At 41.4% G+C, this 26,406-nt stretch overlaps 3 protein-coding genes across 6 annotated transcripts in view; 2 read left to right on the forward strand and 1 right to left on the reverse strand.

The window, feature by feature from the left end:
* The first annotated feature begins 206 nt into the window (after positions 1 to 206).
* On the forward strand, positions 207 to 5,482 carry siva1 (SIVA1, apoptosis-inducing factor). The gene is made up of 4 exons (XM_042387811.1): positions 207 to 417; positions 792 to 980; positions 4,037 to 4,190; positions 5,253 to 5,482. Exons 1-4 carry the CDS (start codon positions 297 to 299, stop codon positions 5,299 to 5,301), a joined length of 513 nt encoding a protein of 170 aa, XP_042243745.1. The 5' UTR covers positions 207 to 296; the 3' UTR covers positions 5,302 to 5,482.
* A 4,536-nt stretch (positions 5,483 to 10,018) lies between these two features.
* Positions 10,019 to 17,428, reverse strand: zbtb42 (zinc finger and BTB domain containing 42). Its single transcript, XM_042389461.1, has 2 exons — positions 17,218 to 17,428; positions 10,019 to 15,955 (listed from the first exon to the last, which is right to left on the reverse strand). The coding sequence occupies exon 2, from the start codon at positions 15,939 to 15,941 to the stop codon at positions 14,346 to 14,348; it is 1,596 nt and encodes a 531-aa protein (XP_042245395.1). The 5' UTR covers positions 15,942 to 15,955; positions 17,218 to 17,428; the 3' UTR covers positions 10,019 to 14,345.
* A 5,697-nt stretch (positions 17,429 to 23,125) lies between these two features.
* Positions 23,126 to 26,406, forward strand: part of akt1 (v-akt murine thymoma viral oncogene homolog 1) — a 28,958-nt gene continuing 25,677 nt past the window's right edge. Inside the window, exons 1-2 of one of the 4 annotated variants that reach the window (XM_042388049.1) lie at positions 23,126 to 23,491; positions 25,314 to 25,426. The gene's annotated coding sequence lies outside the window, so the exon portion shown is untranslated. Of the gene's footprint in view, positions 23,549 to 25,313; positions 25,427 to 26,406 lie in introns of all 4 variants that reach the window. The other 3 variants (XM_042388050.1, XM_042388051.1, XM_042388048.1) reach the window with 3 other exon arrangements.

Here is a 26,406-nt window from a genome sequence, read left to right on the forward strand (position 1 = left end):
TCATTAGTTCAAGTTAAACATCCAGCCTTGAGGTTCCGGCTATTGAGTTCTAACATTTCAAAGGCGTAAATTCCAATATTCCCGACAGTCCGTGAAAGCAACATCATGTGGACGAAGTTATAGAACCAAAGAGTGACGTTACAGTGAAACAGTTGTCGATTGGCTTCAGATTTTCACGTGACAATAAAGGACTCGTGTGATTGGCTCCTTGATTCCACCCTTGCATTTTTCCCGCAACAAACAAGTGTACTGGTACGCTGAGCAGCGGGAGCACTTCGGACTTTTTCACAGCCAAAATGCCGAAACGAGCGTGTCCTTTTTCGGAAACCTTCTCTTCACAATACAAAGTACATGTCGGGCAGCAGGAGTTGAATCAATACAGCGTGTTTGGGAACAAATACAGACAAGAAATCTACGGTAAGTGCATGCTAGCGGATATATCGCTGCATTGCAGCGTTAGCGTCGTCGATACGGACATTTGTTAGTGAGCTTCAGTGTTTCGATGCAAACAAAAAGTCCTTAAACACCTATAAAACAGTTTCATTTGTTGTTTTGACGCATTTGTTAATGATCGCTAATGATAAGGACTAGCCATATACAGTTCATGTCATCTCAGTAGTTTGGTCGTCTTACCTATTTAATAACGATAAGTAATGCGATTGTTGAGTTAAATAGTCATGTTTGTCATCAGCGCCTGCTGGCGTGAAATCAGAGACTGCATTTTATGTACCGAAGAAACAGCTTCCTCACATTATTTCCATGTTTAATCACTGGCATCATTCTCCTCACAGAGAAGACAAAGAGCCTACTTTTCAACGGTGCCAAGGCAGTGGTGGGCACAATATGGACTGGGGAGGAGAAGTGCGCAGACCCGCAGCCCACCAGACCAGCTGAGACACCTGCGAGCGGCCAGTCATTGCTGAGAGGACAGACACTGATTGGATATGATGGCAGGCTGACAAAAGCAACCAGAGCACCAGGTGAGCCAACTCTAGCGTTGAAGTTTACTCTAACCCCCCCACCCCAAAAAACACATTGGGCGAGATCCAAGGTACACCTGGAATATGTCCTGAGTCGATGACAGGATAGACAGTAGTTGCTGAAACCTCAATAGGAGTGCCAGTAACTGAATAAATAAATCCAAATAGGGGACCTCTACTGATTCAAACAGAGCACTAAAATAGGGCTGCAACTAATTTTCATTATCGATCAATTTGCGGATTAATTTTTCGATAAGTTCATTAGGCTAATTATTTAGTCTATGAAATGTTAAAAAGTTGTGAAACAAAATGCCATTCACAATTTCTTAGAGGCCACAGATGTCTTTTAGTTTTCTTGTTTTGTATAACTAATGGTCTAAAATGTTGAGGTATTCACTTAACTCGGAAAAACAGCAAATCTTCACATTTGAGAGGCTGGAACCATCAGATGTTCAGCATTTTTGCTTGACAAACGACTGAAACGACTTATCAGTTATCAAAATAGTTGCAATAAATTTTTTGATGATCAACTAATCATTGCAGCTCTACAATAAAAGTAGCTGATCTTACATTTCAGATCATATAAGCTGTATCTCATGAGGGGCTGGTACTGTGAAGTCCACTGACACAGCATGTGAAAGTGGCTCCTGTGGAGGACCTGAAGGAAACACTGACGCATCTCCTTCCCAAAAAAGATCTCTTGAAGACCAAAACTAAGTAGCTCAGCAGCCCTCAGGAACCTATAATGTTTTTAAAAAAAATTTGTTAACCATGTATATTAAAAGTTGTGGCTGCCCTTAAACAGCTGACAAAGGGAACATTTCAGTGTTACTTCAAGAAATTTCATTACACCCCAATTAAGACTAAGTTACACTGTAACACATAATAGAAAACAGTGGACCAGATTAATCATAAATTTATCCACATAACTTGTGTTTATCTAGTATGTACTGTCAATAGTAACACATCCAGGCTGCTAACAAAGACAAGCGGTGGAGCTTCTGCCTGGCTTACTTAATGTACATCTTGAAGTGGCTTTTTTATGAGTGTAGTTAAATGAGAGGTTTCTGTCTTTAAAGAACAGTCAGGTGCCCAATGAACACTGAAAGAGGTTTTGCTCACTGTAATCATTCCTCCTGTTCATACTGGCTATTAAAAGATCCACCTCATAATATGCTTTCAACGTAAGTGATAGCGGACAAAATCCAGTCCTTGTTTTGAACAAAAATGTATTTAGAAGCTTAATCTGAAGATAATATGAAGCTTCAGCCAACTGAATGAATCAAATAAAGTGGATATATTCTACAGTATAAACATGTTTGTCTCAACGGACAGTGCTTTCCTGTTCAGCTGCAGTGGAAGGATCATAACAAAAAGGGGGAATTAGGCACTAAAAAGACAAACTTTGAAAGATACTGACTTGATTTGACTAATTTGGCTGGCTGAAGTCTCAAATTATCTTCAAATAAACTTTTAAATATATTTTTGCACAGGAGGAGGAAAGCTTCCAGTATAAGTGCATTATGAAGAGATCTCTTAATGGTCTGTATGAACAAGAGGAATGATTACAACAAGAAAAACATGGCAATGTTCATTTGGGCACCTGACTGTTGTTTTAGAACAGACTTGAAAAAGCTGTGAACCTATAATGTGATACATTACCAGTGATCGATAACCACCTAAACCACATGTCACCTCATTTTATGTTGCCTGTGAGAGCTTGCAAAGAATATAATTTGCCCAACATGTGTTGGTATGTACGTTTATAAATGAGTGAGTATATGTCATCTCAGGTGTTCGAGAATTACGAGCTCTAAACTGACTTATTGATTTTGAGTCCACAATCTAGGAGAATGGTGATATCATATATACACACATAATAGATGGACTCTGGTCTGGACGAAAAACAATTAAATCCGGACTGAGAACAAAATTTAACCTGACCCGGACCGCTTTTGAGAGACACATCGCTTTGTCATTCAGCTGCCACTAGTCGCCACGGTTAGCAAGGTTGTTGAGGAATGTAGGAGCCCCAGTTGATAAAATAAAATGTCTTGTTCAAAACTAGTCATCATATAAAAAAATAGGTTGACAGTGAAAAACACTGGACTGAGAAATACATGTTCATTTTGCCTGAAGGAAGTGTGAGACCACTTTGCTTGAAATGCAATCAAACAGCGGTCGTAATGAAGAGCAGGAATGTAAAACCCCACCATGACACCAAACATGCCTGTTTTGAACAAAACTGTCCATTGTTATTTTGACTTTATTGCTTACCGATACTTACTGTATATTTCTTTTTTTTTTAGTATATTGTATAATAGTTGTACACTTGAATGTCTGCTTGCCATTATTTTTTCTAGAATTCTGCTTTTAGAGCTAATTATTAATTAAATTATTACTAAAACCAATAATAATTGAATGCAGAGGCAATTATGTAATATGATAATGAGTAGATATATTTATATAGTCTTATATCTACAACAGGCCCTTTGAGGGCAACCATAATGCTAATGTTTTGATTTTTTTTATTTATTTATTTTTTTAGTTAGTTATTTTAATGGTCTCACCTTTTTTTTCCATTTCTTATTGTCTTGTAACTTTTCGATATGTAATTGCATTGTGTATTTTCTTTTATGTCTGTGAAGCACTTTGTGAACTTGTTTTTTGAAAAGCACTATAAATAAAGTTTATTATTATTATTATTATTATTATTATTATTATTATTATTATTAATGTGGCCTGAGATGACATTGAGTTTGACACCCCCGGCTTAAACCCATAAGCATGGTAGATATGAAGTGGTCACATTATCCAGACTTTACAAGTTGACGAGTTAGTCAACAGGAAATAGAAACGTTGAAGCATCTGGATAGAAACAACTGAATACAACAAAAAAAATACAAAAGGTGGCTTGGTTAGCTCAGTTCATGTCTTTCACCAGCAGATGTCAGCGTTGTCACATATTTTGATGTACACTTTGTTTACTTTTTAACCGAAGCGCTTTTGAAAATACTCATCCAGTGTGCTGTACGGGTGTGTGCTTTGTTTTTTAGGTGCACCAACAGCTCCTACCGGCTGCTGCGTGTGTCAGAAGAGCCTGGGGTCCCGGACACCATGCTCCCAATGTGACCGTCTAGCCTGTTCCTCCTGTACCCGACAGTGCTCCAGCTGTTCCAGCCTCTGCTGCTCTGTCTGTACCACCATAGAGTAGGTCACATTCTTTTTTCCCTTTTCACTTTTTTTTTTTTTTTTTTTTTTTTTTTTTTTTTTTTTTAATTTAACCCAAAGGTCTTCAAAGAGTAGTCATGTGTCTGCAAAGCTTCACCTCTTCTGCACCTGTATTTGTGTGTCAACTAATTAAAATGCAAATTCCTGTCAGCTAATGTAGACAGGCAGATATTAGCCTCAAAACATATCAGTGTTTCCTAGCTGGAATCCAGCTGCAGCGGGTTTTTCCTCCCCCAACTAGTCCCAGCTTCAAATGTCAATGGATCCTGTTAAACTGAGTGTGTGTGCATGCTGAGGTTAATTAGGTGCCAGTTGGAAAATCACTTGCTTTAGCATTAAAGATGTGTTTATGTGAGATGGGGGAGGAAAGAGGGGGGGGGGTTGTTTTTCATCTGTTCTGTAAAAGGCATTCCTCTTGTGCTTGTACTCTGAATAGTGTGCAATGGGGACACTCTGAACTGTAGACTGCAGTACTGTAGGGTTGTGTGCATCAATGTCACAGGACAAAAAACGTCCTTTTAGATTTATTGCATTTGACATAAAGGAAATTGGACACTTACATAACTGATAGGCAGGCCAAAACCATGACCCCACTTAACTCTAAATGTTCTAGTCGGCTGCAAATACCAGCAAGTTACAAACGGACCTCCTAAAGATGAATCTGCTGAATGTTAAAACATCAGAAAGCAGGAAGCATTACTTGCTGCTTATTCAGCTTTTTGAGTATGAAGAGAAGCAAACTACTCACAAGCTAGCAGGGGGTGAGTATTTGATCCTCAAAACAAAGATTTTTGGAGTCTCTTTATTAAGAAGTTTGGATCTCAGCACAACATTTTTTAGCAAACATGCTGTATGTTTCTGTCAGACTGATCAGGATATATTTATTATCACTGCAGACAATGATGAGGAAATGAGTGTCAAGCTATTTTGGGAGTTGCTTACTTGAGGGTTGAAATCGTTGCCAATGAATACAAATTTTGCAATTTTGCTGCAGAAGTTTTTGTTTTTTTTAACATTCTCTTTTCTCTCTCTAATCCACAGTTACAGCGGACGATACGATGAAGTACTGTGCTGCAGTTGTTCGACGTAAAGGAAGCTCATGCAGAAGTTTGAACATTTATATAGTTGCCTCACATGAGATATACTAAGACTGCATTTTATACCTGTGTTGTTGTTGTTGTTTTTTATGTGATCCAAATGTTTTCTTGTATATATGTAATTCATTCCAAAAGTAACTGAAATAAACTTGAACACTTTTGTATAAAGTTAAATGTTGTGACAGATTATTTTTTTGCTTCAGTACATTCACAGTGAATATATTCTAATAAGAGGAGCTGCAATGAAAACTGAGTGTCTGAACAAATATCTGCCAATTACCTAAAAGGTTACCCAGCTGTCTCCATGTGTTGTAGATGCATAGATCAGCAGATGGCAGCACACTTCAAGGACTCGGTTGAAAAGAGGAGTTTTTTTCAGACTGGGCTGTATTCAGAGTAAACCCTCCTCTTGTCAGTGGAAGAACACATTTATCTCACTATGCCAAAAAAGCACAAATTTAACCTTTTTTTAGCACAAGTATGAAAGTTTTGTCTTTGCTTGAAGATAATGAAATTCCAATCCAGCTTGTCTAGACTGACCTTGAGAATCCGCTATCAAATTTATTTATTAAAACAAGTAAAGCCAGAGGTTACACAAAACCAGGCCTTTGCAGCAGACAGTTTGGCTACAATTATCCCTGCTAGACATGACCTTGAGGTGTAGTCATCACTTTCTCTTGGCTCTGGCTCATCACTGATGATGACTGGTTTCAGGGTCAGGTATTGTACACTGTGAGTAATTGTTCTTGGTGGCACAAGTCCTCAGCACTGCTTTATAGAAATCAATCACATGACATGGTGTTATAGATATTAGCTTGGATGAGTGCACTTCCTGGAGCTTATTGCAAATGCGCCTATGAGCTGTTGAGTCACATCCCCTGCTCAGTGGGCCAGTTGTGGCTCCAGTCTTTGGGGAGCTCTGCAGTTGGTGTCCGAGGGCACCGCTTGATTTCTGGCTGAGTGAACAGGCAGCTGCTGGCGAGCCAGGCGTCAAGTTGTCTGCACATTTCTTGATAAGGATTTAAGGAACTCAGAGGTGGACATGTACACTTTTAAGGAAGACATACTTTTGAAATTGCATATCCATAACTCTGAAACAGGTGGATGTGGTTTGTGCCCATGAATAGTTAGCATATTGTGAGTTATGGGGTGGAAATGATTAGTCCATTAGCAGAGAATTTTAATAGTTGATCATCATTTATCAAGGAAAAACACCAAATATTGGTTATATCCTGCTTCTCGAATGTAAGAATTGTGAATATATCTTTGTGGACAGTTGGTCAGACAAAACAAGACATTTGAAGATGTTACGATTAAACGAACTATTGTAAAGATAATCGACAGATTAAATAATAATGAAAATTATCTTCTTGCAGCCCTGATGAGTTATTAGAACTAGAGCTCTCTAAAATGTCCCTGAACATATATAAATGAAAAGATTCAAACAGTAAGTCCATTTTAAAAACTCTTATTTCCCTGGCCCTTATTTTTAAATAGCCCACAACATCTCCAATAAAGTTGATTGTATTTATTGTCAAAAACTGAATTTAATAGTGAAGTTTTAAAATAACTCATGACCCCTCCTGTCTGTACCCATATGTCTGATTTAATCCATGATACCAGAATTCTAAACTGTGCAGCCCAATGATAACTTCTTACATGACAAGAAGTCTCACTCTAGACTTTTTGTGTTGAGCCCACTGAATGTATTCTGAACTCAGGAACGGTTTACAGGTACAGCACAAAAGAGAACTCATTCACCCTGATCATATCAAATCTGTCTGTTAATATCAGATGGCAGATTTTTGACCTGGGAGATGAGTTTGTCGTAATAAGATGAGTAACATTGTGGGGAATTATGAATCAAAGTAATCCACAAATATCTGGAGCCTTGTTTCACATATCCTAAAGTAACTTCACTATCCAGTTGTTTCAGCCATTTTCCTGTGATCCATCATAGCATCAGACTTTACTTTATTACCCTAGTATCTGGGGGAAATGGAGGATTTCAGTGCGTAACAGTGGAGAAAAGAGTGTCCACAAAGAACAGCATCTCATGAGCCGTCTCATACCCTCTTCAGCCACTTTTCATTCACTCTGATCTTTCCTTCTCATCATGTCAGTCATTGTCTTGATAGTTAAATCAGAAAGTATTGGTCATAGAGGTTACCGGTGTCATTTTTTCTTTCCTAAACCTGACAAATGATGAGCAAATCCCATTCAGAAGTATTAGACATGTCTGTCTCTCATCTAAAATATTTACTATGTTCACTGTAGACTTATTAGAGGGGCGGATGCTGATGCTCCGCTCTCTGTTAACTCCATAATGATGTGATGAGTTTATGTACCGCTCAAAACAGGAGAGTGCAGCTGTCAAGGTTTTCAGCACATCCCCATCCGTGACACCCAAAAGGAAAAAAATGGTCACAGTGTGCTTCCCACCCACCCCACTCCCCCCACCACCACCACCACCTCCCCAAGAATGGTCCTCATCTTCTCCCCGGTGCATGTACGTCTGGGTGTCTGCACGGGAGAAGGGGCCACATAATCACCCACAGCGCTCCAGATAGGACCAACTGCAGTCGGCCAGCGGGAGCACGTGGCTTTGTCTTTCACCCATTCTTTTGGGGACCAGCTGTGGTCTGAGTGTGGCGAGCGTCAAGCCCAATGATGCTGCTGCTATAAATATGCGTCAACGAGTGTGAGTAAGTGACAGCTGTACAGTGGACCAAGGACACACTGTCTTGGCACTGTCAGGGCGAGCCACTCCAAAAAAGGCAAACCCAGTGTGAGAGCACTAGTTGATATGTATTTATGCACTTGTAGCACTTGATAGGAAACCAGGTTTAAGTTGTAGATTGTGATTAAGAACTTAAATACTGGTTGAAATGTGGATGTAGCTTTACAATCTGACAATCATGGCTGCTTTTTGAGATTTTTTTGATTTGGTTTTTACATCAGACTATTATATTACTAATTAAGAATTCAATTAATACTGTTTCTTCTTGGGAGCAATGTGATTTGGATTTTCTGAAAGTCAAAAGAATGGCTCCTCACACATTAAGTGGATGATAACCATATGCGTGTGCGTTAATATGGAGAGAGGAAAAGAAAGCTACCAGAGCATGTGTGTGTGTGTGTGTGTGTCTGTACACAAGCGCGTTGTGTGTCTGTGTTTGTGTGCCCTTTTCAAGTGTGACCACCTGTCTTTTGTTAAGAAATAAATAAATAAACACAGGCCACACCAGCTGTCCCTGGCAGTCCGTCCCTTCAGAGGTCAAGGGCTCCCACCGCTGGCCTTGTTGAGGTGGTGGACACTTACAACTTTCCTCTCAACTTCTCTCAAGTACCTCTAAACACACACATACAAACACACACACACACACACACACACACACAAAACCCTCGCTTGCAGCTAAATGAGCCAGGCTTTGAGCCTCAGAGAGAGGAATGTTTTATTACACCATCGAGTTACACTGCACATATCCCAGCTCGTCACCCTGCAGCTAAGCCCTATCACATGGTCCCTACTTTCCATGTGAAGGTTTTGGTCCATAAGAAAACGCTCACACCAGGCAGCCCGAGCCCTGTATCCCGTTAGGCAGATGTGAGATGTTGGTGCCAGTGAGCGCACTGAGGCCTGCTGCTGTGGATGTTTACAGTGTGAGGCGGCCTCAGCATTGCAGAGGGACCTTATTTACTGTGAGCTGGCTGGGGCTGTTCAGGGTGTTTATGAATGATCTTGGGAGGACATTGTTTTCTTTATGTTGGAGCTGCCTGGCTAGCGCCGCTGTGTCGTCTGTTTGTGCATAAAGTACGTGCTGGGGAGCTGGGCCAGACAATAGCCTGGCTGAGCTACTACCCACGCACACAATAGAGTGGTGGGATGAGGCCGAGGTTTGGGGGCCGTGGTTTTGGGGGCCGTGGGGGTGGAGGTAGGATAGATGGGGGGCAGGGGCAGTTAGATGCGGCCCTTGTCTATATGGTGTTCCCAGAACGGGTGTACTGGGATTGGGGGGAGGGTGGTGGGAACCCGAGTCCATCCCCATTGGGATCACGTAGCAGAGCAGCTGGATTTCTTTCATGGTGCAGCGGGGAAATAATTAAAAGTTCTCGCCATTGAAAATGTCCAGGGAATTGGCATGAAGTTCCTCAATTAGACACACATATTTGCTATTTGTTTATTTCTAAATAGATGTGTGTGTGTGTGTGTGCGTATGCAGTTTAGTTTGTTGTAGCAGATACAATCAAGCTGAGTGTTAGTAATAATTACATGTCAAAGTCAACTGGCTTTGTTATACCAGGTTTATCTCATTCAGATAGTGTTGGCAACAGATCTGGAACAATGGGGGCCCATCCTGAAATCACTCTGTCCTTGAGCTCAGTTTATGGTTTCAGAGGGATAGGGCCTGTAAGACCAGCAGTATTATCACATTCTGTTGTCTCTGTACACATTGCAGCGCTGCCCACACACACCGTCTGGCTGATTGTTGCTGCTGTGTCTCAGACGAAGGCTCTTCTATAATATTCTTAGGTTGTTAGTATATCAGACTCTACTTCAATTAAATTAAAAACTCATCTTGTGCTTCTAATCAGGTTTGGGTTTTTTGTCTGATATATATATATACACACACACAAGTATGACAAAAAATCAACTACTTAAGTGTGAAATCAGTGTGACAGAAATGAATGAAATCCACACAAAAGGAAGAAAGTTGTTCCATTTAATTCTATGCATAATCTTAATAAAGACCTAAATCAAGATTGTCACATTTCCACAGCACACACACACAAGCACACTCCAAAAGCGCAAACAAATGAAATGCACATACAGTTATAGATCAAAGTAAATTGCCTCAATATCTAAGCAATGTCAATTCTGCATAAAGATTGTCCACTAATCTCTACACCACTAACACTGAAGCAATTGATTACTATAAAATATACCTTTCTTATTAAAAAATTATATTAAATTCTAATGGCACTTCTACAAATTCTATTAAAAAGATTTTCGTTTGACATTTAGAAGTTTGTTTTTTTTTTTTAACCAAATTAAAACTGAGACAGTCAAATGTTGCACAAGAAGCAAATAATAAATATTTCTCATGATTATACACAATTTCACAGTTGTAACCTGCAGAGGACAAAATTCCAGTATCAGTATAAAGTCATTTTTAGACTTAAAGATCATACAGCATGAGTTAGGCAAACATAGCCCTCAATCAAGAGTAGCACTGTTTCCATAAAAGTCAACAATCAAAATCTCAGTGTTTCACATTCAACAGTGACATTAACTAAGGAACAGACTGTTAGTTCCCAATTGTATTGGCTAATACAAGCCAAAACACAAAGATGCTTGTCTTCAGTTTAACATGTCCAAAACTGATTTATTCACAAAAACAAAAATGGTCAAATAAATCTCAAAACCTCAATGTAATCTCCCGCAAAGCAGCAAAAAATAAATGGACTTCCAACTTTTAGTTTGTCTGATTTAACATTTTGATAGGATAAAAAAAAAAAAAAAAACAGGAACAACAGATGTGAATTGTTTCGTATCAGTGGGCCACTGTTGCTGTGATGTGAACTTTACCACCGCAGTCGAGGGCAGAATGTACAATATAGAAAAAGGGCTTCTCCAGATGCAACACCTATTAGTGTGTCTACAAGGCACATTTGGTGATCATCCTGGAGGTATAAATAAAGACTTGAAACAATAAAAAGAAAACAAATTCTTTACATATTGTTAGTTTTTCTACCTTTGTACACATGTACATTAGAGAATCAAGCAATGTAACTTGCGCCACATTAGAAATGTTCCTTTAAAAAAAAACAAAAAAAACCCAACTGAAATTGTGACAAAATCTACATTCCTGTGTGTTCTGATTGAAATGTACAGTATCAACACAACACGACCACTATGAATCTGAAATAAATCTGTTGTTTTGTTGGCTAACCGAAGTGATTAAACTACCACGGTTATGTTTTTTTTGCAACCGGAGTGTTTGTGCAAGTAAACAGGGAGCCGGATCACATTTCTTGTAGAATTACACGCAAGCCCCAATCATTCAAGCCTCATTGCTGACAGCAGGTTTAGGGAATAGAATGAAATCTTGACTTGGGCTCCTCCATTAAAAAATGCTGACAAACCACTGCAAATGCAGAGAAATCACAAATGAATTCATTACTGTGTCCTGAAAGAAGTCTTGGTGATGAATGTAAAAGAAAAAAAAATGAATGAAAAGAAAAAAAACACCTTAAGGTGTCTATGTTGAAATGAACAGGTAATCAACACCTACTGTACATCTGACTTCTACTGTTAATAAAACCACAGTTGCCAGATATGTTATTGTCAGTCTCAACATTTCTAAATCTAGCACTTGGAAAAACAATACTGTGATAATTATGATATTCTCGTGATAGATGTGCAATCAAATCACCGTGGTATCTCCTCCATGTAGAAGAACAATGAGGCGTTTATCTACTGCATGCTGGGATAGAGGGGAGGGGCTGTTCTTTGATGCCTCCAAACAATACACCTGTTTACAGTCTCCTTGGTCTCCCTTTGCTAAATACATTTCTCACATTCCAACAGCTCCATTCAATACAGAAAAGTGCAAAGAGAGACTTGCGTTGCGTTTTCTCCCCACAGCTAGGAGAGAGATACACAATGATCCCTTGAGAACTACCTGGGACTTGGGGGGGGGGGGTGGGGTTGGGGCGTGGGGGGACAATGCCTGTATTGTCTCATTTCTATAGGTAGCCTACGCCGTATCAGAGCGGCTGTGCTTGTGAACAACTGTTTCCTGTGGCAGAACAGCAGTCGGGGCGGTGTTAACTGTTGTGATTTGTAGTGAGGCGGAATTCAATCAAGTCTTGGATATGGAAAAAGGAACCAGAACTCTCTTGGGAAGACGTGACGCTTTAAGAGGACCGCAGCCTTAATAAGACACCTGACTCTCTCTCTCTCTCTCTCTTTCTCGACCTTACGTGTGTTGTAACACGGAAAACAAAACAGCTTGATAAATAGAATATATATTTACATTAAATATACAAATAGTAAGAAATAGCAGCCTAGACAATAGTGTTGAAACTATATGCATGCTAAAAACAAGTGCTTCTCTATGTTCCATGTGACAAATCTTGAATGCTCCGTGGAGATTTTCTACATACAATTACAGTAACTCGATTTGCACAGAGAAAATGAACAGACAGCCCCAATACCAGTTAATGAGTACCAAGATCGCTAGGCAAGACGCAACATCTTTCAAGCTTATAGAAATAAGAACTACACCTATAGTAAACCCTGAACCAAGTCAAACTAATAAATAAATTCTGATCAAGTCTTCTCAGGACAGATTAGACAAATATCACAAACTTTTAGTGCTACGCCCCTGTTAAGAATCCACTTAGCAACTACTTGAACAGACTGAGCTCTTCAAAACGCTCCTCTCTGCCCAAAGACTCTTTTTTTTTTTTTTCCGAGGACAGCTATCACTAAAGGCTCCAACTTCATCAGTAGTAACGTACACGCATACAGTAAGAAGAGTCGATAATGTGAAAAGGTTAATTGAAAGAAAGAAAGTCAGTAGGTTGAGCAGAATGGCACGTGGAGCACGGCTCTGATGAACCAACAGACGCAGACATCCTTGGCTGAGACACACGCACACAGCACTGAATATCCACCTGTCTCCTCTCTGTCCCCTCCCTGCCTCCTGAGGGTTTGCCCAAAACACCGTGTCAGTGTACCCTTTTCTTTATACCAGGAAATAACAAGGTAATTTACTGGCACCTATTTCCTTTTTTAACCAAATGAGTCTAAAGATTTAATTGACAGGAGCGTGATTTACATTTTTTTTTTCCCCCACATTCTTGTAAATGATTTAATTAAGGGCACTCATGGATCAATTGGCATTTCAGAGTAGACAATCACCTTTGTTACCACCTGGTATGCGGAGTCAGTCTAATCCAGATTTTTTTTTTTTTTAAAAAAAAGGCCTTGGAAACTCACTGATTATGACAAGAAGGCATGGCAATATGTCTCAATCTTGTTTAAGTAAGTACACTAGGTGAAGTGTTAAGAATTTCAGTAGGCACCAGTGTTACAGGCATTAGCTGTAGCTTTTCACTACTCTCCATCCCTCCTCTGATTATACAACTTCTTTTTAAAGTAGCAATTAGAGGGTCATTCCATTGATATGCGCCTGCTCACATTAGCAACCAAAGAGCTGGTAATTCTCTCCAAGGCAAAAAAAAACAAAACAAAAAAAAAAACGTTGGTGATATGATGGTTTTCTTGCCTTTCATTGAACATAAAACTGTAACCAACTTCATTTCAACCGAACAAAAAATTCTACTTCCATGAAAAAATAATCATACTTCCAGTAGTCAAACTTCATTAGTTTTGCTGCCTTATGATAGTTTACTTGTTAAGGACTAAACAAATCCCAAAATAAATAATAATAATAATAATAATAAAATAATAATAATAATAATGTAGGAGTTAAAAAAAAAAAATCATATATTGCTACTCATGGACGGTTCTGATCTCCCATGTGCACAAATAAAGTCTCACTCACTCTTGACGATTGTATTAACATATGTTAGCATTAGCTATCCCCCATAGGGTATGAACATAAGATGCCTTTCTTTCAGCAAATATACTCCTCAAATAAACTCAAACAGATTGACACAAACAAGACAGAAACAAACAAGTGCATCATCTGATTTGTTCACCTTCCAGACACTGATCCAGCTTGAGTTTCACAGCACCCATGTTAATCTGAACAGCCTGTGCACCTTCAACTGTCAGCCTCTGACCATCATGTACACCTATGACACAGTCCAGCTCAGAAAACAGCTCCAGTTTTTAAGTTGCTACATCTTTAAAACATGAGAAATACCACATGGGGTAGAATCCAAAAGATATGTCTCCAGCAGACTGCCAACATGTGTATACTAATGGGAAGATTGTTCAGTAGTAGTATTCAGTGTATGAAAAGACATTCTGTCTAATGTCATGGCACTGGTGAGAGGTGTTTTATCCAATGGCAAGAGTCTTGACAAGGCCACAGTGAAACTTCCTGATGTGGCGGTAGAGGTCCCCAGACTGGGTGAAACGCCGTTCGCACCACTTACAAGCGTGAGGCTTCTCACGTGTGTGAACTACAGCGTGCCGACTCAAGTTATGGGAGTACTGGAAGCTCTTGCCACACTGGCCACAGGTGTATGGCTTCTCGCCAGAGTGTGTGCGCTCGTGGCGCTTAAGGGTATACATGCAGGAGAAGGTCTTGTTGCACTGCATGCAGGTGGGAACCGAGCCGTCGGGGGACAACTTGGAGCGAGCGCTGTCCTTCTCACGGAAGTGTGAGCTGAGGTGCAGTTGCAGCACATGGGGGCTGGGGAAGACTTTACTGCAAAGGGGGCACACACACACCTGTTGCCCCGGGGGCAGGAGCACCCCGCTGGAGGTGGAGATGTCTGAAGAGGCCAAGTCGTCCTCCTCCTCCTCCTCGCTGTCCCCCAGCAGCCTACCCCTCCTCTCCTCTACCTCCCTTCCCGGGGCGCCCTCCCTCCCTCTGCAGGCCTCCCCCTCCTCGTCCATCAGGTCCTCCTCCTGGGAGAGCAGGGCGGCTGTGGAGCCGTTGTTGCCTGGGAAGAGGGCAGCGAACCCTGTCACCACTGAGCTCCTGGCACTATTCCCAAAGCGCTGGCTCTCAGGGCTCATCGGCTCACTGTCCTCCTGCTCTGACAGCAAGTCGTGTTCGTCTTTAACAAGTGGCTCAGTGCCCTGCTGCTGGCTGTCGAGGGCCAGCTGTCCCGAGACGTAGGAGGGGTGTAAGGGATCTCTGCTAGACAGAGGCTTGAAAGACAAATCCAGTGCACAGTCCATGTCATCTGAAGCCCGGGACCTCTGGGACAGCGATACGGTGGAACTACTGACATCAGCTTTTGTTTTTCCAGCTGTTTGGACGCAGGGCTCGGCCTCTGCTGACACATAATTGACACCTACAAGGTCCGGGGACCTGCCAGAGTGACCGTTTGCCTTCTGCCTGCTCTGTGTAGACCTATCACAATTTGTGACAGCCAGCCTGACTTCGCTGTTGTCCATGTCAAACTCCTCTGCTGGGGGGGGCCTGTGAAGCCCCTGAGACTGTGTCTGGGGCTGTCGCCGGCCGAGCTGCTTACTGTGCAGCTCGCCATCCGAGGAATATTCCCTGTCCAGACAGCTGAGTCCAAAACCCTCACCCATCTTTTCATCAAGGGAGGAAAGTTCCTTATCTTTAAGCTTGCCTTTACACACTTTGACTATATCATACATGTGGAGGTAACTGGCTGCTGCTAGGACATCCTCCACCGGCAGAGTGCTGAATTCCAACTTCCCCTCATACATAAATTCAAGGAGCAGACTGAAAGCCGGGGCTGTCACAATGTCACTGTTGAGATGCACAACGTCCCTTTTGTCTAGCTGGTCCCTGTAGAAGAGATGGAAGTACATGCTGCAGGAGGCCAGCACTGCTCTGTGCGCTTTGAATCGAGCCTCCCCGACAAGAACAGTGCAGTCACAGAGGAAACCTTGGTGACGCTGCTGACTCAGACACTGCAGCAACTGGCGGCTATGGTCTGGAAACTCCATTCTTCCTTCATAACCTGATGAAAAACAGGAAAAACAGGATACTGGATAAACGAAATGCCATTTAGAGGGTAAAGCGGAGCACGAACACGAACTCACCAAAATCAGAGAAAACGTGAGGAGTAACTTGATCCAAATAGCGCAAATGATTTCAAAGTGTCAGCAAACATACCGTCTCTTAAAACTCTCATATTTTCAATTAAAGTTCCTAAAGATAATTCTCACTTTCACATTTGAATTTTGAAAGATTTATAAATGATCTAATAGTCTTTTATAATAAGTTTCTCCAACTTGAAAACATTAGTTTTACATTCTTTCCAGTGGTGCAGGATACGCTACGCTGCGCTCACCCACCCATGTATCACGGTGTAAAGGGATCCACTCTCCAAATTACTCAAAGTATTCCGGTTTGTAGTGGGCAGCTTACTTCTAGAGCTTCCAAAATTTGCGAAAAGTGACGCACCGGCGCGTTTCCAAGCGCACACAAAACAGCGGTGTTTACAGAACAAGCAAGTGAGACTGGGAATGATACCAGCCGTCCATCAGGGAAGGAGGCTAAACGTGAAAAAATAAGACCAGTGCAGAGTGAGTAAACTGGTGCTCTGTTTGCTAATTACACTGCAAGCTGTGGAGTCAGCTGCTCTGACATCACCGCAATGGAAACGCTACCTCCAGCTGTGCTCCCCTTTATGCCATATGTTAACACCGGGCGACGCGGTCCAAAAAAGACACAACTAGTAAAAAAAAAAAAAAAAAATAGATAAAGGGTAGATATATAAGTGTCAAAAGATTGCATGGCATCTCCAACTTTTTTTTTTTTAATCGAGTAATGTATCACCAAAGAAAACTGCAGCCGACAACCGTGGATGAGAATAAAACGCTTTTACGCACTCATCAGACACACGCGCACAACTGTGAAATATTTGTTTAAAGGGGTTATTTCACAATAGAAAATGCAGATGTTTTTTGTTTTTTTTAACTCGAGTCAATTAGATATTAAAGTTTGATGCTGCCGAGCCCACAGTGCAGCAGCGTAATACTATTGCGCGCAGCAGTTAAGATTATTTTAAAGGAAAAGGAAAAGTGCAAGTAAGAGACAGCAGGGCCAAGGGCGCAGTAAACCGAGCTCCATGTCCGTGTTGGGAAACGCATTGCTGGGAGCCTTTTAAACAGCAGAGGAACTCACAGCAAAGCCAATTGCGCTGAACGAAGCGGCGAGGGGGGACACTCTTTAACTTTCGCTTTCCCCGTTTCAAAGCACAAAAAACGCAGTACTTACATTTATTTCCCCCCAGTTCGTCGTGTTTTTTTCCTAGAAGCCCCGATGTCCTTTCATGATGTGCGGCCAGATGTTCGCTTCTCCTTGTCGTTTCTTGAGCTTCACAGTCCGACCCTGGCAAGGCAGGCTGCACTCAGCGCTGCTGTGTGTCAAGCAGGTTGATAATGGCACAAGTCTCGCGATATCACCCGGCCACAATAAGTTCTGTACTACTCCGTGAATTCACACAGCGGCAGCAAGTAGCAGTGTACATTGGGAACATCAATTGGCTGTCGAATTACAACACCTGTCCCATGAACAGAGGGGGGGAGGAGGGATTTCAGTGCAGAGAGTCCTCAAGTGTGGCAAAGAGAAGGAAGCGGACGAGTGGAGCAACTGCTGAGTTTTAGACTAAAGATTAGTCATGTATTTTTAAGAAGTGGATGTGGTTATATGTCTGGCTATTTTGCTCTCTTTTGTAATCATTAAAAACTCTAAATTGTGTTGTTTTGATTGAAGAAACTGTTTGCTTTTTCCTTTTCTCAGGGGTATCCAGACCTGTTTGAAGATACTGGGATTTATAAAGTTCAAATCCAGAATGTTAATTTGATTAACCTAACAAGCTTCCCACAATGTTGCCTGTGGATGAAAGAAGCACGTTTTTGTATCTAAAGTATCTAAATTGATAAAAGAATTATAAATCACGCATTATGATTTGGAGTGTCAGTGCTTTTGGGAACTTTAAAGGTCTGTGCTTTCTAATCCTTCTTTGAGTTGTGGAATTCCCTGGCACCAAACCACCCAGCGCCTTTGTTTTCCCAGACCACACCAGGTCCTGGCTGGGATTTATTTAGCCTAAATTGGACAGGAATGATGCTGATTTAAGTGGAGAAAGTTTGAAAAATCGATACTTTTTTTTTTTTTTTTTTTTTTTTTTTTACCAGCAGAGTCTGTTCAGTAATTGTTAACGCTAGAGGTGGCGGCACAGTGGAGAAACAGGCTCGAGGTTGCAGCTGCTCATCTCGTGCCCCCCCCACCCCCTCCATACCCCACCTCCCAACCCCCTCCTCCTCATCCTGTCCCTCACTGTGCTCCCCCAACTGCCTCGGTCACCTTTGCCCTGTGTTCCAGCTGTCGTGTGTTTTGAAAGGGCCATTTGCAGCTCCTCACAACCTTCTGACACAGAGGGGAATGAGCAATGTGACGGGAGGCGGCAGCCACTGGTCGGAAGGGGCCACTGGCTAGATTCTTATCCACTTACTGCTTTATTCCATTTTTAGTCCGGCTGTTATGTTACAGAGGGTGGATATCTTCACTCTGTTCATGTCCAGATGATCATAAGCAAGGCAGTGTCATGCTCTCTAAATAAAATTAGGCATTTCCTTTTATTTGGTCTGAAAGCGTAATTGGATGCTAGTAAATTATGGTGCACAGAGCAAGAAACAAAATGATAAATGACTTCTTACTTGTCACAAAATGCCAGTAAACTAAATGTTTATACTGATGTGTGTGCCACATGAAAAACAATTTACCATTCAGCGCTGACGCACACACACACACCATCCACGCAGGAGCAGCGATGTGGATAAGAATAGGAGCAGTGGCCCTGTGTTTCTCTGGCCCTGGCAAACGTAGGCGCCCAGTAGAGGAGGGGTGTGTGTTCACAGGGCAAGACAAAGCAGTGGTTGTGCCTGGGGACCGTGGCCTCAGAGAGTGAGGCTCAGCACGGTGAAGGTTCTCACACACAGAAAAAGATAGAGAAAGAGGGAGAGAGAATGAGAGTGGGAGAGTGGGGGAGCGGGCAGAGAGAGAGAACACTTCCTGGAGGTTCATTCTTCCTCTCTGCAATCATCAATGGCATTCTCCCCCTGACCCACTCCTCTCTCAGACAAACAAAAGACCCCGCATTCCAGTGTAGCCTGACCGGCCAACCAGCCAGCCATCCAGCCACACAGTTGAACCACATCCCTCTCCCCACTGGACCCAAGTCTCATCACAGGGGTGAGATTCAGCTGCGTTGTAGGTGTTTGTCTGAGGATGCTTGTAATGCATCCTGATTAAAAAATCACCTGCAGCAAGTTAAGATTGATTTATACCAATTAATGAAATATATTGGTTTGTGTAGTTTTTCTTGAACTCTTTTACACACGCGTCTAAATACACTGTACAGTCTCATTCTACTTTTGCACACCCGAGTTGTGGAAAGTTTACTCATGCACTGTCATTAAGCTTTAACATTAAGTATTAACTGTAATTAATTGGACGGTACTTGTACTTGAATATTTCCATTTTATGCTACTTTATGCTCCTATTTTACTACATTTCAGAGTCAAATATTGTACTTTTTACTTCACTACATTCATCTGACAACAATAGTTACTTTCAAGATTAACATTTGAAATACAAAACATATTTTGTATTTGCATTACTTATTAGATATGATGGCAGTTTAGAAATTAGACTACCTAACAAATTAGTAGAAATTAGCTCCACCTTGACCTGCTGCAACATTAAATTCCTGCTCACTCATTAATGCATCAACAATGATACAATTTTCAAAAAGGGGCCATTATAATGAATACTTTTACTTTGTGAGTACATCTGGCTGATAATGCTTGTGTACTTTGACTTGTAGCAGAGAATTTTTATACTATAGTATGACTTGTACTTAAGTAAAGGATTTGAATACATCTTCCACCACTGGTTATGGTACAGATTTGCACAACTGTTGGACACAACTTTTTTACATTGGACTCCTCTGTACAGTGTAATTTTTTCCGCATCCAAATATGGGATCTAAACATAGAGGATATGATGTGTTTTACAGACTGAAAAATCCTTTGAGGCAAATTGGTGATTTTAAACCATATAAATTCAACTGACTTGACTTTTAAGTATTTTTTTCTATGTATGGAAATCAGAGAGGACAGCAAGGTAAGAATTTAAGTGTGCAATGCATCTTAATTCCTGTGCAAATGACAATAGAGCTTTGGAATTTCAGTGCTGTAGGCAAAGCTGCAGGTGGATTAAAGATCCTGGAAAATAATGTGACAGTACTATCAACATTGCACTGCAGTTGCCGGGAGATGCTGTGCTGGTAAGACCCCCCGCCTCCTCCCTATTATGGCCCTCCTGCCCTTCTGTGTCTAATTGTTGCTACTGCACAACATCCATTCTCCTTCAACAACCCATTAAGGTCTGTGGTTAGTAACATTCTGTGAAACTGCAAGAAGACAAGAAAAGAGATCAGATGAGTCTTTGATGGGAAAGACATTATTAACTCACAAACTAAACAGAGCAACTCTGGACAGGACTTTGATCTTGTTACTTGTTGCTTTGAACCTTCAAAAACCACAGGGTAGGCATTCCCATCACCAGACCAGAGACAGGCGAGGAGGAGGCGGCGGCGGCGAAGGAGGATGGGGAGGAGGAGGAGGAGGCGGAGGAGGAGGAGGAGGAGGGCTGAATAACAGCAGAAGATATGGGATACCCTCAGTCAGCTCTGTTTGTATGACAGGAACAGCTTGGCAAGGCTGACGCATAGTAGCAGTGGGGAACACATTACAGTGTAAGTGACAAAGAGGGGAAATGACAACAGAGGAGGCTGAGAGACGGAGGGCAGAGGCCAATAAGTTTTTCATCACTGCGAGAGCGCTGCCAGCTGTCCCTGCTATCCTGTTCTTGCAACAATTTTTTATCATATATTGCGCAACAATCACTGCTTTGCATTTTGACATCACACGCATTTATAATTTACTGCCCCACTTAAAATCGAACATGATAACCAAGGCTATGTTATACGCACAGATAGAAGAATAATTGATGTGTCTTCAAAAGTGAGAAAAGATCACAAATATCACAGTAAATAAACTAATTTTCTGTAAACTACCGTTGAGACTCTTTGACCAAGTCAACCGCGTCAACTGAGGGCTTCATTTGATAAAGAGGATCCATGACTTCTTTGAACAGACTAAGCTGGCCTGTCTGTACCTGTCCTAAACTGGTTTAACTCCTACTTTTCCGGCAGGGAGTTCTTTGTGGCTGCAGATGACTGTTATAGCTATAAAATTCTGTTACAACCGCAGGGATAACTCTTAAGGCCTTTATATTTCCTGTGGCAGTTTTATCAGGACAAAACTCTCCTGATGTTGTGTAACTTAAGGTTGCTGCATCTCCTGGTGAGACAAGACCCCTTAATGTCATTTTTAAATGAGCAGTATTTAAGTTATTAATATAAGCATGGGAAAAATACTTTTCTACATCTCAACCAGGAAAAATGAAGTGCTAAAAAAGAGAGAACAAAGCTGCAAAAGTACATGTGGGACATATCTGGCCACTACTAAAGGTTATGGTTAGGTTACTTCATGGTTTAGGTGGCTTTTTCTTGGAAATGTCAATAGCCCTTTCCACCTCACAGCAACTTGGAGAGAGAGCTTTTTTCTTTTCTTTTTCTTTTTTTTCACGAGCAGATTTTTGTAATTCTCTCCAATCAGGTGACCCCGGAAATAAGTCATAAACAGACAAATCAAAACTGCTGCTTAAAAAGCAACAGGAGAGCAGCATCACATCTATTCCTACGCTGCTTACAGTGATTATGTGTAAGTTTTTCAAATTGATTTTTAATATTATTTGACTAGAGCATGAAAGAGTGCATGTCTGAAAGCCTGCCATTCATCTGGCATGTCTTATTTTGCTGTTTTCTTCTTTATTTTGAGTTTTAATATTTAAATTTTATACTTGTGCATTTTTTAGATAGATAAGAATAAGCAAAGATAAACATTTCTGACTGCTCAGATATCTCACGGATAAAGTTTTTATGCATAGAACACAAAAATGACTTTATATCCAGGCTGTACAGCAGCAGTTAAACCACACTTCTCCTTTATTGATATATTTTTTACCTTTTGGAAACCCCCCTTTGTACACCGTTTCATTGTGGATATTTTTATTCACCACATGTCATTTAGCCTTCTATAATAAACTGTAGTCTGCACTGATTTACTGTTCTTACTTGAAATAATTTAGTATCAGTTACTTTTCTTTTCCTTTAAAGCTCTTTGAACTGTGTAGACCTGTATGAAAGGTACTTTATCAATCAAATTTGACTGATTGATTGAACTGAACACATTTACCTTATTTACTTTTACTCTATTATATTTCTGAGGGAAATGTACTTTTTCTCCGTTACATTTATCTTCAGTAATTACTAGTTACTTTGCAAATAAAGAGTCCAAATATGCTTAAGCTTATGCAATATCTCATACTGCTCTGTTGATATACAAAACAACAAGTAATTTGCCACAGGGTTCAGCTGCAACATCATACATCTTAATACATAAATAATTTAACATTCTCAAAGGGGACCGACCACTCTTCAAAAGCACTTTTCCTTTTGATATGTTAGTACAAATGTGAGCTTTTTATTGCTTGGAGTATTTTTACATCACTATTTTTACATAATTAAATGACATTTGATAAGATTTTGTTGTAATATGACTTTAAAGAGTCTTAAAAAACTGTCTATGATTAGTCGATTGACAGACAATTTATTTTGATAATTGTTTGAGTCCATTTTAAAACTAAAAATGCTCAAATGTGGTTCCAGCTCCACAAATATTTGTTGGTTTTCCTAGTTAGTAATAGCTTTCTTAGTAAACTGAATATCTTTAGGTTCTGGACTGTTAATCAAAGAAAACAGAGAATATGAATGTCAACTTGGGCACTGAGAAATTGTCCATGTTGACCATTTTCTGACATTTTATAACCAATGATTAATTAGTTAATCAAGAAAATTATCCGCAGAATAACTGACAATGAAAATAATAATTAGTTACAGCCCATTGTGCAGTAGGTGGCCGAGAACCAAAATGAAAACACAAATCAGTGATATCCCTCGTTGCATCGAGGATCCCCTGGATGCCTCACGGAGGCCTCTGTAGGTCCCTGGACCCCATTTTGGAAACCACCGCCGCCACAGACAGAGCACCGCAGAGTTCAACAAGGCCATGCAGAATAAGCCCCTACAGAAACACTGCAGGATTTTTTTTCAATGGGACCGCTGACAACCTCCTACTCCTCCTGTGAATCATAAAGCGGTCGGCTTTAGGACCCGGGAGAGCAGGCTGCCACAGAGGCATTGCAGACAGCGCGTTTGGGAGGTGTAGTGGAAGAAAGGCAAGAGAAACGGAGTCAATGAGAGCACTTTTGTCCAGATTGTTGAAGGACTTATCAACGTTATATACCGCCGAAACAGCTCACTATAATGAGACGGACACATTGTTGAATTCCTGTCCAGGTAAATGTCCGCGTTTCCTTCGCATGGTTAACTACAAGAGGTCGACAGCTAGACAGGGTAGGTCCCCATTGTACTTACATGGGATGCGGTTATTCTCACCCAAGCTGCCCTGCTAGGCCCCATATCCTTTCTATCGCTAAATGCAAACCTGAAATGAGGTACTTTCCTAGCTCCAGTCTGCTGTAGAAGTTACTTAGCACTAAAGTCAAGGGCACATACGCGTTTTGAAGTGAATTACAACGCGCTGTTGTGTGTTTTTTTTTCTCCCCCACAAACAACAGTGAATCTCTCTCCATTCATTTTTTGACAATGACCACTTTTGAGACACAGCCCTCAGGCCAAAATATCTGCAGTCATGTTACTTTAAACGCTTCACCTCTACGAGAAAGTTGTTTTTGCTTGTACTTTGTGGCCCAGGAGGCAAATGAAAACAAATGAGCTCAACAAGAGAGCAGCTCATTCATTGTTATGAACTACCACTGCGTTTGTTTACGTGTTTGAGTGAGCTATTTATTGCCAGACAATAGTTTTAGTCATTAGCTTCCCTGGCTTGTTGCTATTCTGCTGTTACACTGTGGCACTCACTTTTAATGGTAAAATGTGGCACATCTTTGCTGTGACTGGTTGTCCCCCCTGTGTTGCTTCTCAAAATGGGGCCCCAGGACCTCCTAAGAACAGGGTGTTGTAGTGTTATTTTCTGATTTTCCTCCCCTGTAATCAGTTCAACTGGAGAATGCATGTGGTTAGCTGTAACATGGTGGTAAGTTTCACTGTCCTCACTGTTATAATGCCACCTACAGTGATGACAGATATGCATGTCTATACTAAATCAGTGTTAACTACAGGAATTTTGTCATGTGGGTTTATTTTTTTTTTTTTTTGAAGGGATCTCATCCAAAATGGGAGTGATGTAAAGCAATATTGATGTGGTGGGAGTTGACATGGAAAAGTTTAAAGGACATGTAAGATTCAAAGCTTTTTAATGAGCAACTTAACCTAAAACCTCACATTGCTGATATTACTGACATTGCAGATATTACTGTTCGCCAGGGTTCACATGTGCTTGCACAGTCCTCCCAAGAGTACATTGTCCCCAGGCATATTGATACGCCTTTAGTGTCAAAATGATTTTGTCGGTCATGAGACTACGTCTGTCCGCTGTGTGTATGCAGGGGGGACATGGCATGTGACCAGAGGAAGACGCAACAAGCTGGCGTAATGATGCAGCCACTGACTGCTTGGCTCTCCCTGTTCTATTTAGAAAATACCAGTCACCTCCCACCCAATCTCCTTGCAGCCCCGTTGACGCAAATGTGCCACCAGTTGCATGCAGAATCTGAGGAATGTTGTTTGAAATTTTGTCCCTGTACACAGTCAGACTTATTGTGCCCGTCCCCCAAGCACTGCGCCACAGGAGTTAATGTATTATCACTGAGAAGGATACGCTTCTTATGATGGTAGCCCACTGTCAGCATCACATGATGGTACTCTTCTCAGTTTGTGTCACAAAACTGAGAACATTGCAGCCGAAAAAATGCTTTTTTGTTTATCTTGTTGCTCACGTTAGCAGCCAGGTCATTTGATTTGCAACAAGTAGGATCATTTTTGAATGGACTGAAAAAGTATATAAATCAGTTTTTGTTGGTTTGTCTGAACCTGCGTAAGAACGAACACATTACAGTACATTAACATCGTCATAGTGGTTGCTGTTCATGTCATACCAGGATTAAAGTCTACTTGACTTTCAAAGCTGCAGTAGCTGTGGTTTGATAGTCAACTACACCTACCTACAATATTCTTATCATTAGTGATGTCTTTTCAGGGAACTTGAAAGAGGAACTTGGCACAGTGTTGTATATCAGACCAGCATTGGTTTCATCGTGGCATTTTTAGCACAAGCTAAGTGACGCTTTGGGAGCTGTTTTCCTGCGACAGGTGAGCATGTTCGATGTTCTCATTTCTTTGAATCGTTTTAAATATTTGAGTGAAATGTCATACCTTTGTAACCGTAAACCAGCTGCTGACTCTCTTGTTTACTCAAACTGCAACAGAAAATGGAGCAATAACAGACTTGTATCTATCGATCTATGATGAAGGAAGTAGTGTGGTGATGTCGGCCTGATTTTCTGCTTCCTGCCATAAACACATGGGACTGTCCTCTCTGGCCCAGTGACAGGCTCGGTGTGTGGCGTCTTTGCTGCATGACACTGATTTGCATTGAATGAGGTGGCCCCCGGACTTAGAGCCAGAAAGATGAATGATTGAAAGCTGCACTGACAGCAGGGCAGGCGGGCAGGCAGGCAGGCAGGCAGGCAGGCAGGCAGGCAGGCAGGCAGGCAGGCGGTGGCCCAGAGGCCTGAGGACCATGTGACCCGCTGTCAGGGTACTGGGTTCATTCAGTGGCTGCTGGCTGCAGCGCTGGCAGCAGCCCAGCTTTTCCACACAGGCCGCAGTAGCAACAGGTCGCTCCCATTAAAACAGCAGCGCTCTGTTGTGGCTCCAGAGCCGGTCTTGTGCATGTGTTGCTTTTTTGGCTGTGGTGTGTGCGCTCAAGTTTGTTTGTGTGATGTATCCCCAATGTGTATGTATAATGTGTGCGTGCCTGTGTCACAGAGTACACACCAAGATGCCGAAGGGATCCAACGGTTTGTGTGATCTCTAGTTTGAATTGCACTCACTGTGCTTTTTCAAATCCCTCTCCAAGATCCTTCCAACATCGACTGTGTGACACAAGCACCACAACCCCAGAGCAATAAACAAAAACACAGAGCAAAAATAAACCCTGCTTTCATAAACTCACTTTTGCTCATTGATGGAAGTGAGCAGAATGGCAGTAAAAGGGCGTGTTGATCACACATTCACTGACACATGTGTTTGAGCCTGGGGCTGTACTGATATAACTCGTAGTCTGTCAA

This window comes from Thunnus maccoyii, chromosome 16 (genome assembly GCF_910596095.1).
Source record: "Thunnus maccoyii chromosome 16, fThuMac1.1, whole genome shotgun sequence".
NCBI classification, from domain to species: domain Eukaryota; kingdom Metazoa; phylum Chordata; class Actinopteri; order Scombriformes; family Scombridae; genus Thunnus; species Thunnus maccoyii.

Bases quoted from the DNA above. Each gene is read 5' to 3' on its own strand.
- siva1 (XM_042387811.1), top strand. From the start codon at position 297: ATGCCGAAACGAGCGTGTCCTTTTTCGGAAACCTTCTCTTCACAATAC. The intron at 981-4,036 runs GTGAGCCAACTC...TTTGTTTTTTAG, and splicing joins AAAAGCAACCAGAGCACCAG to GTGCACCAACAGCTCCTACC. The intron at 4,191-5,252 runs GTAGGTCACATT...TCTAATCCACAG, and splicing joins TCTGTCTGTACCACCATAGA to TTACAGCGGACGATACGATG.
- zbtb42 (XM_042389461.1), bottom strand. From the start codon at position 15,941: ATGGAGTTTCCAGACCATAGCCGCCAGTTGCTGCAGTGTCTGAGTCAG.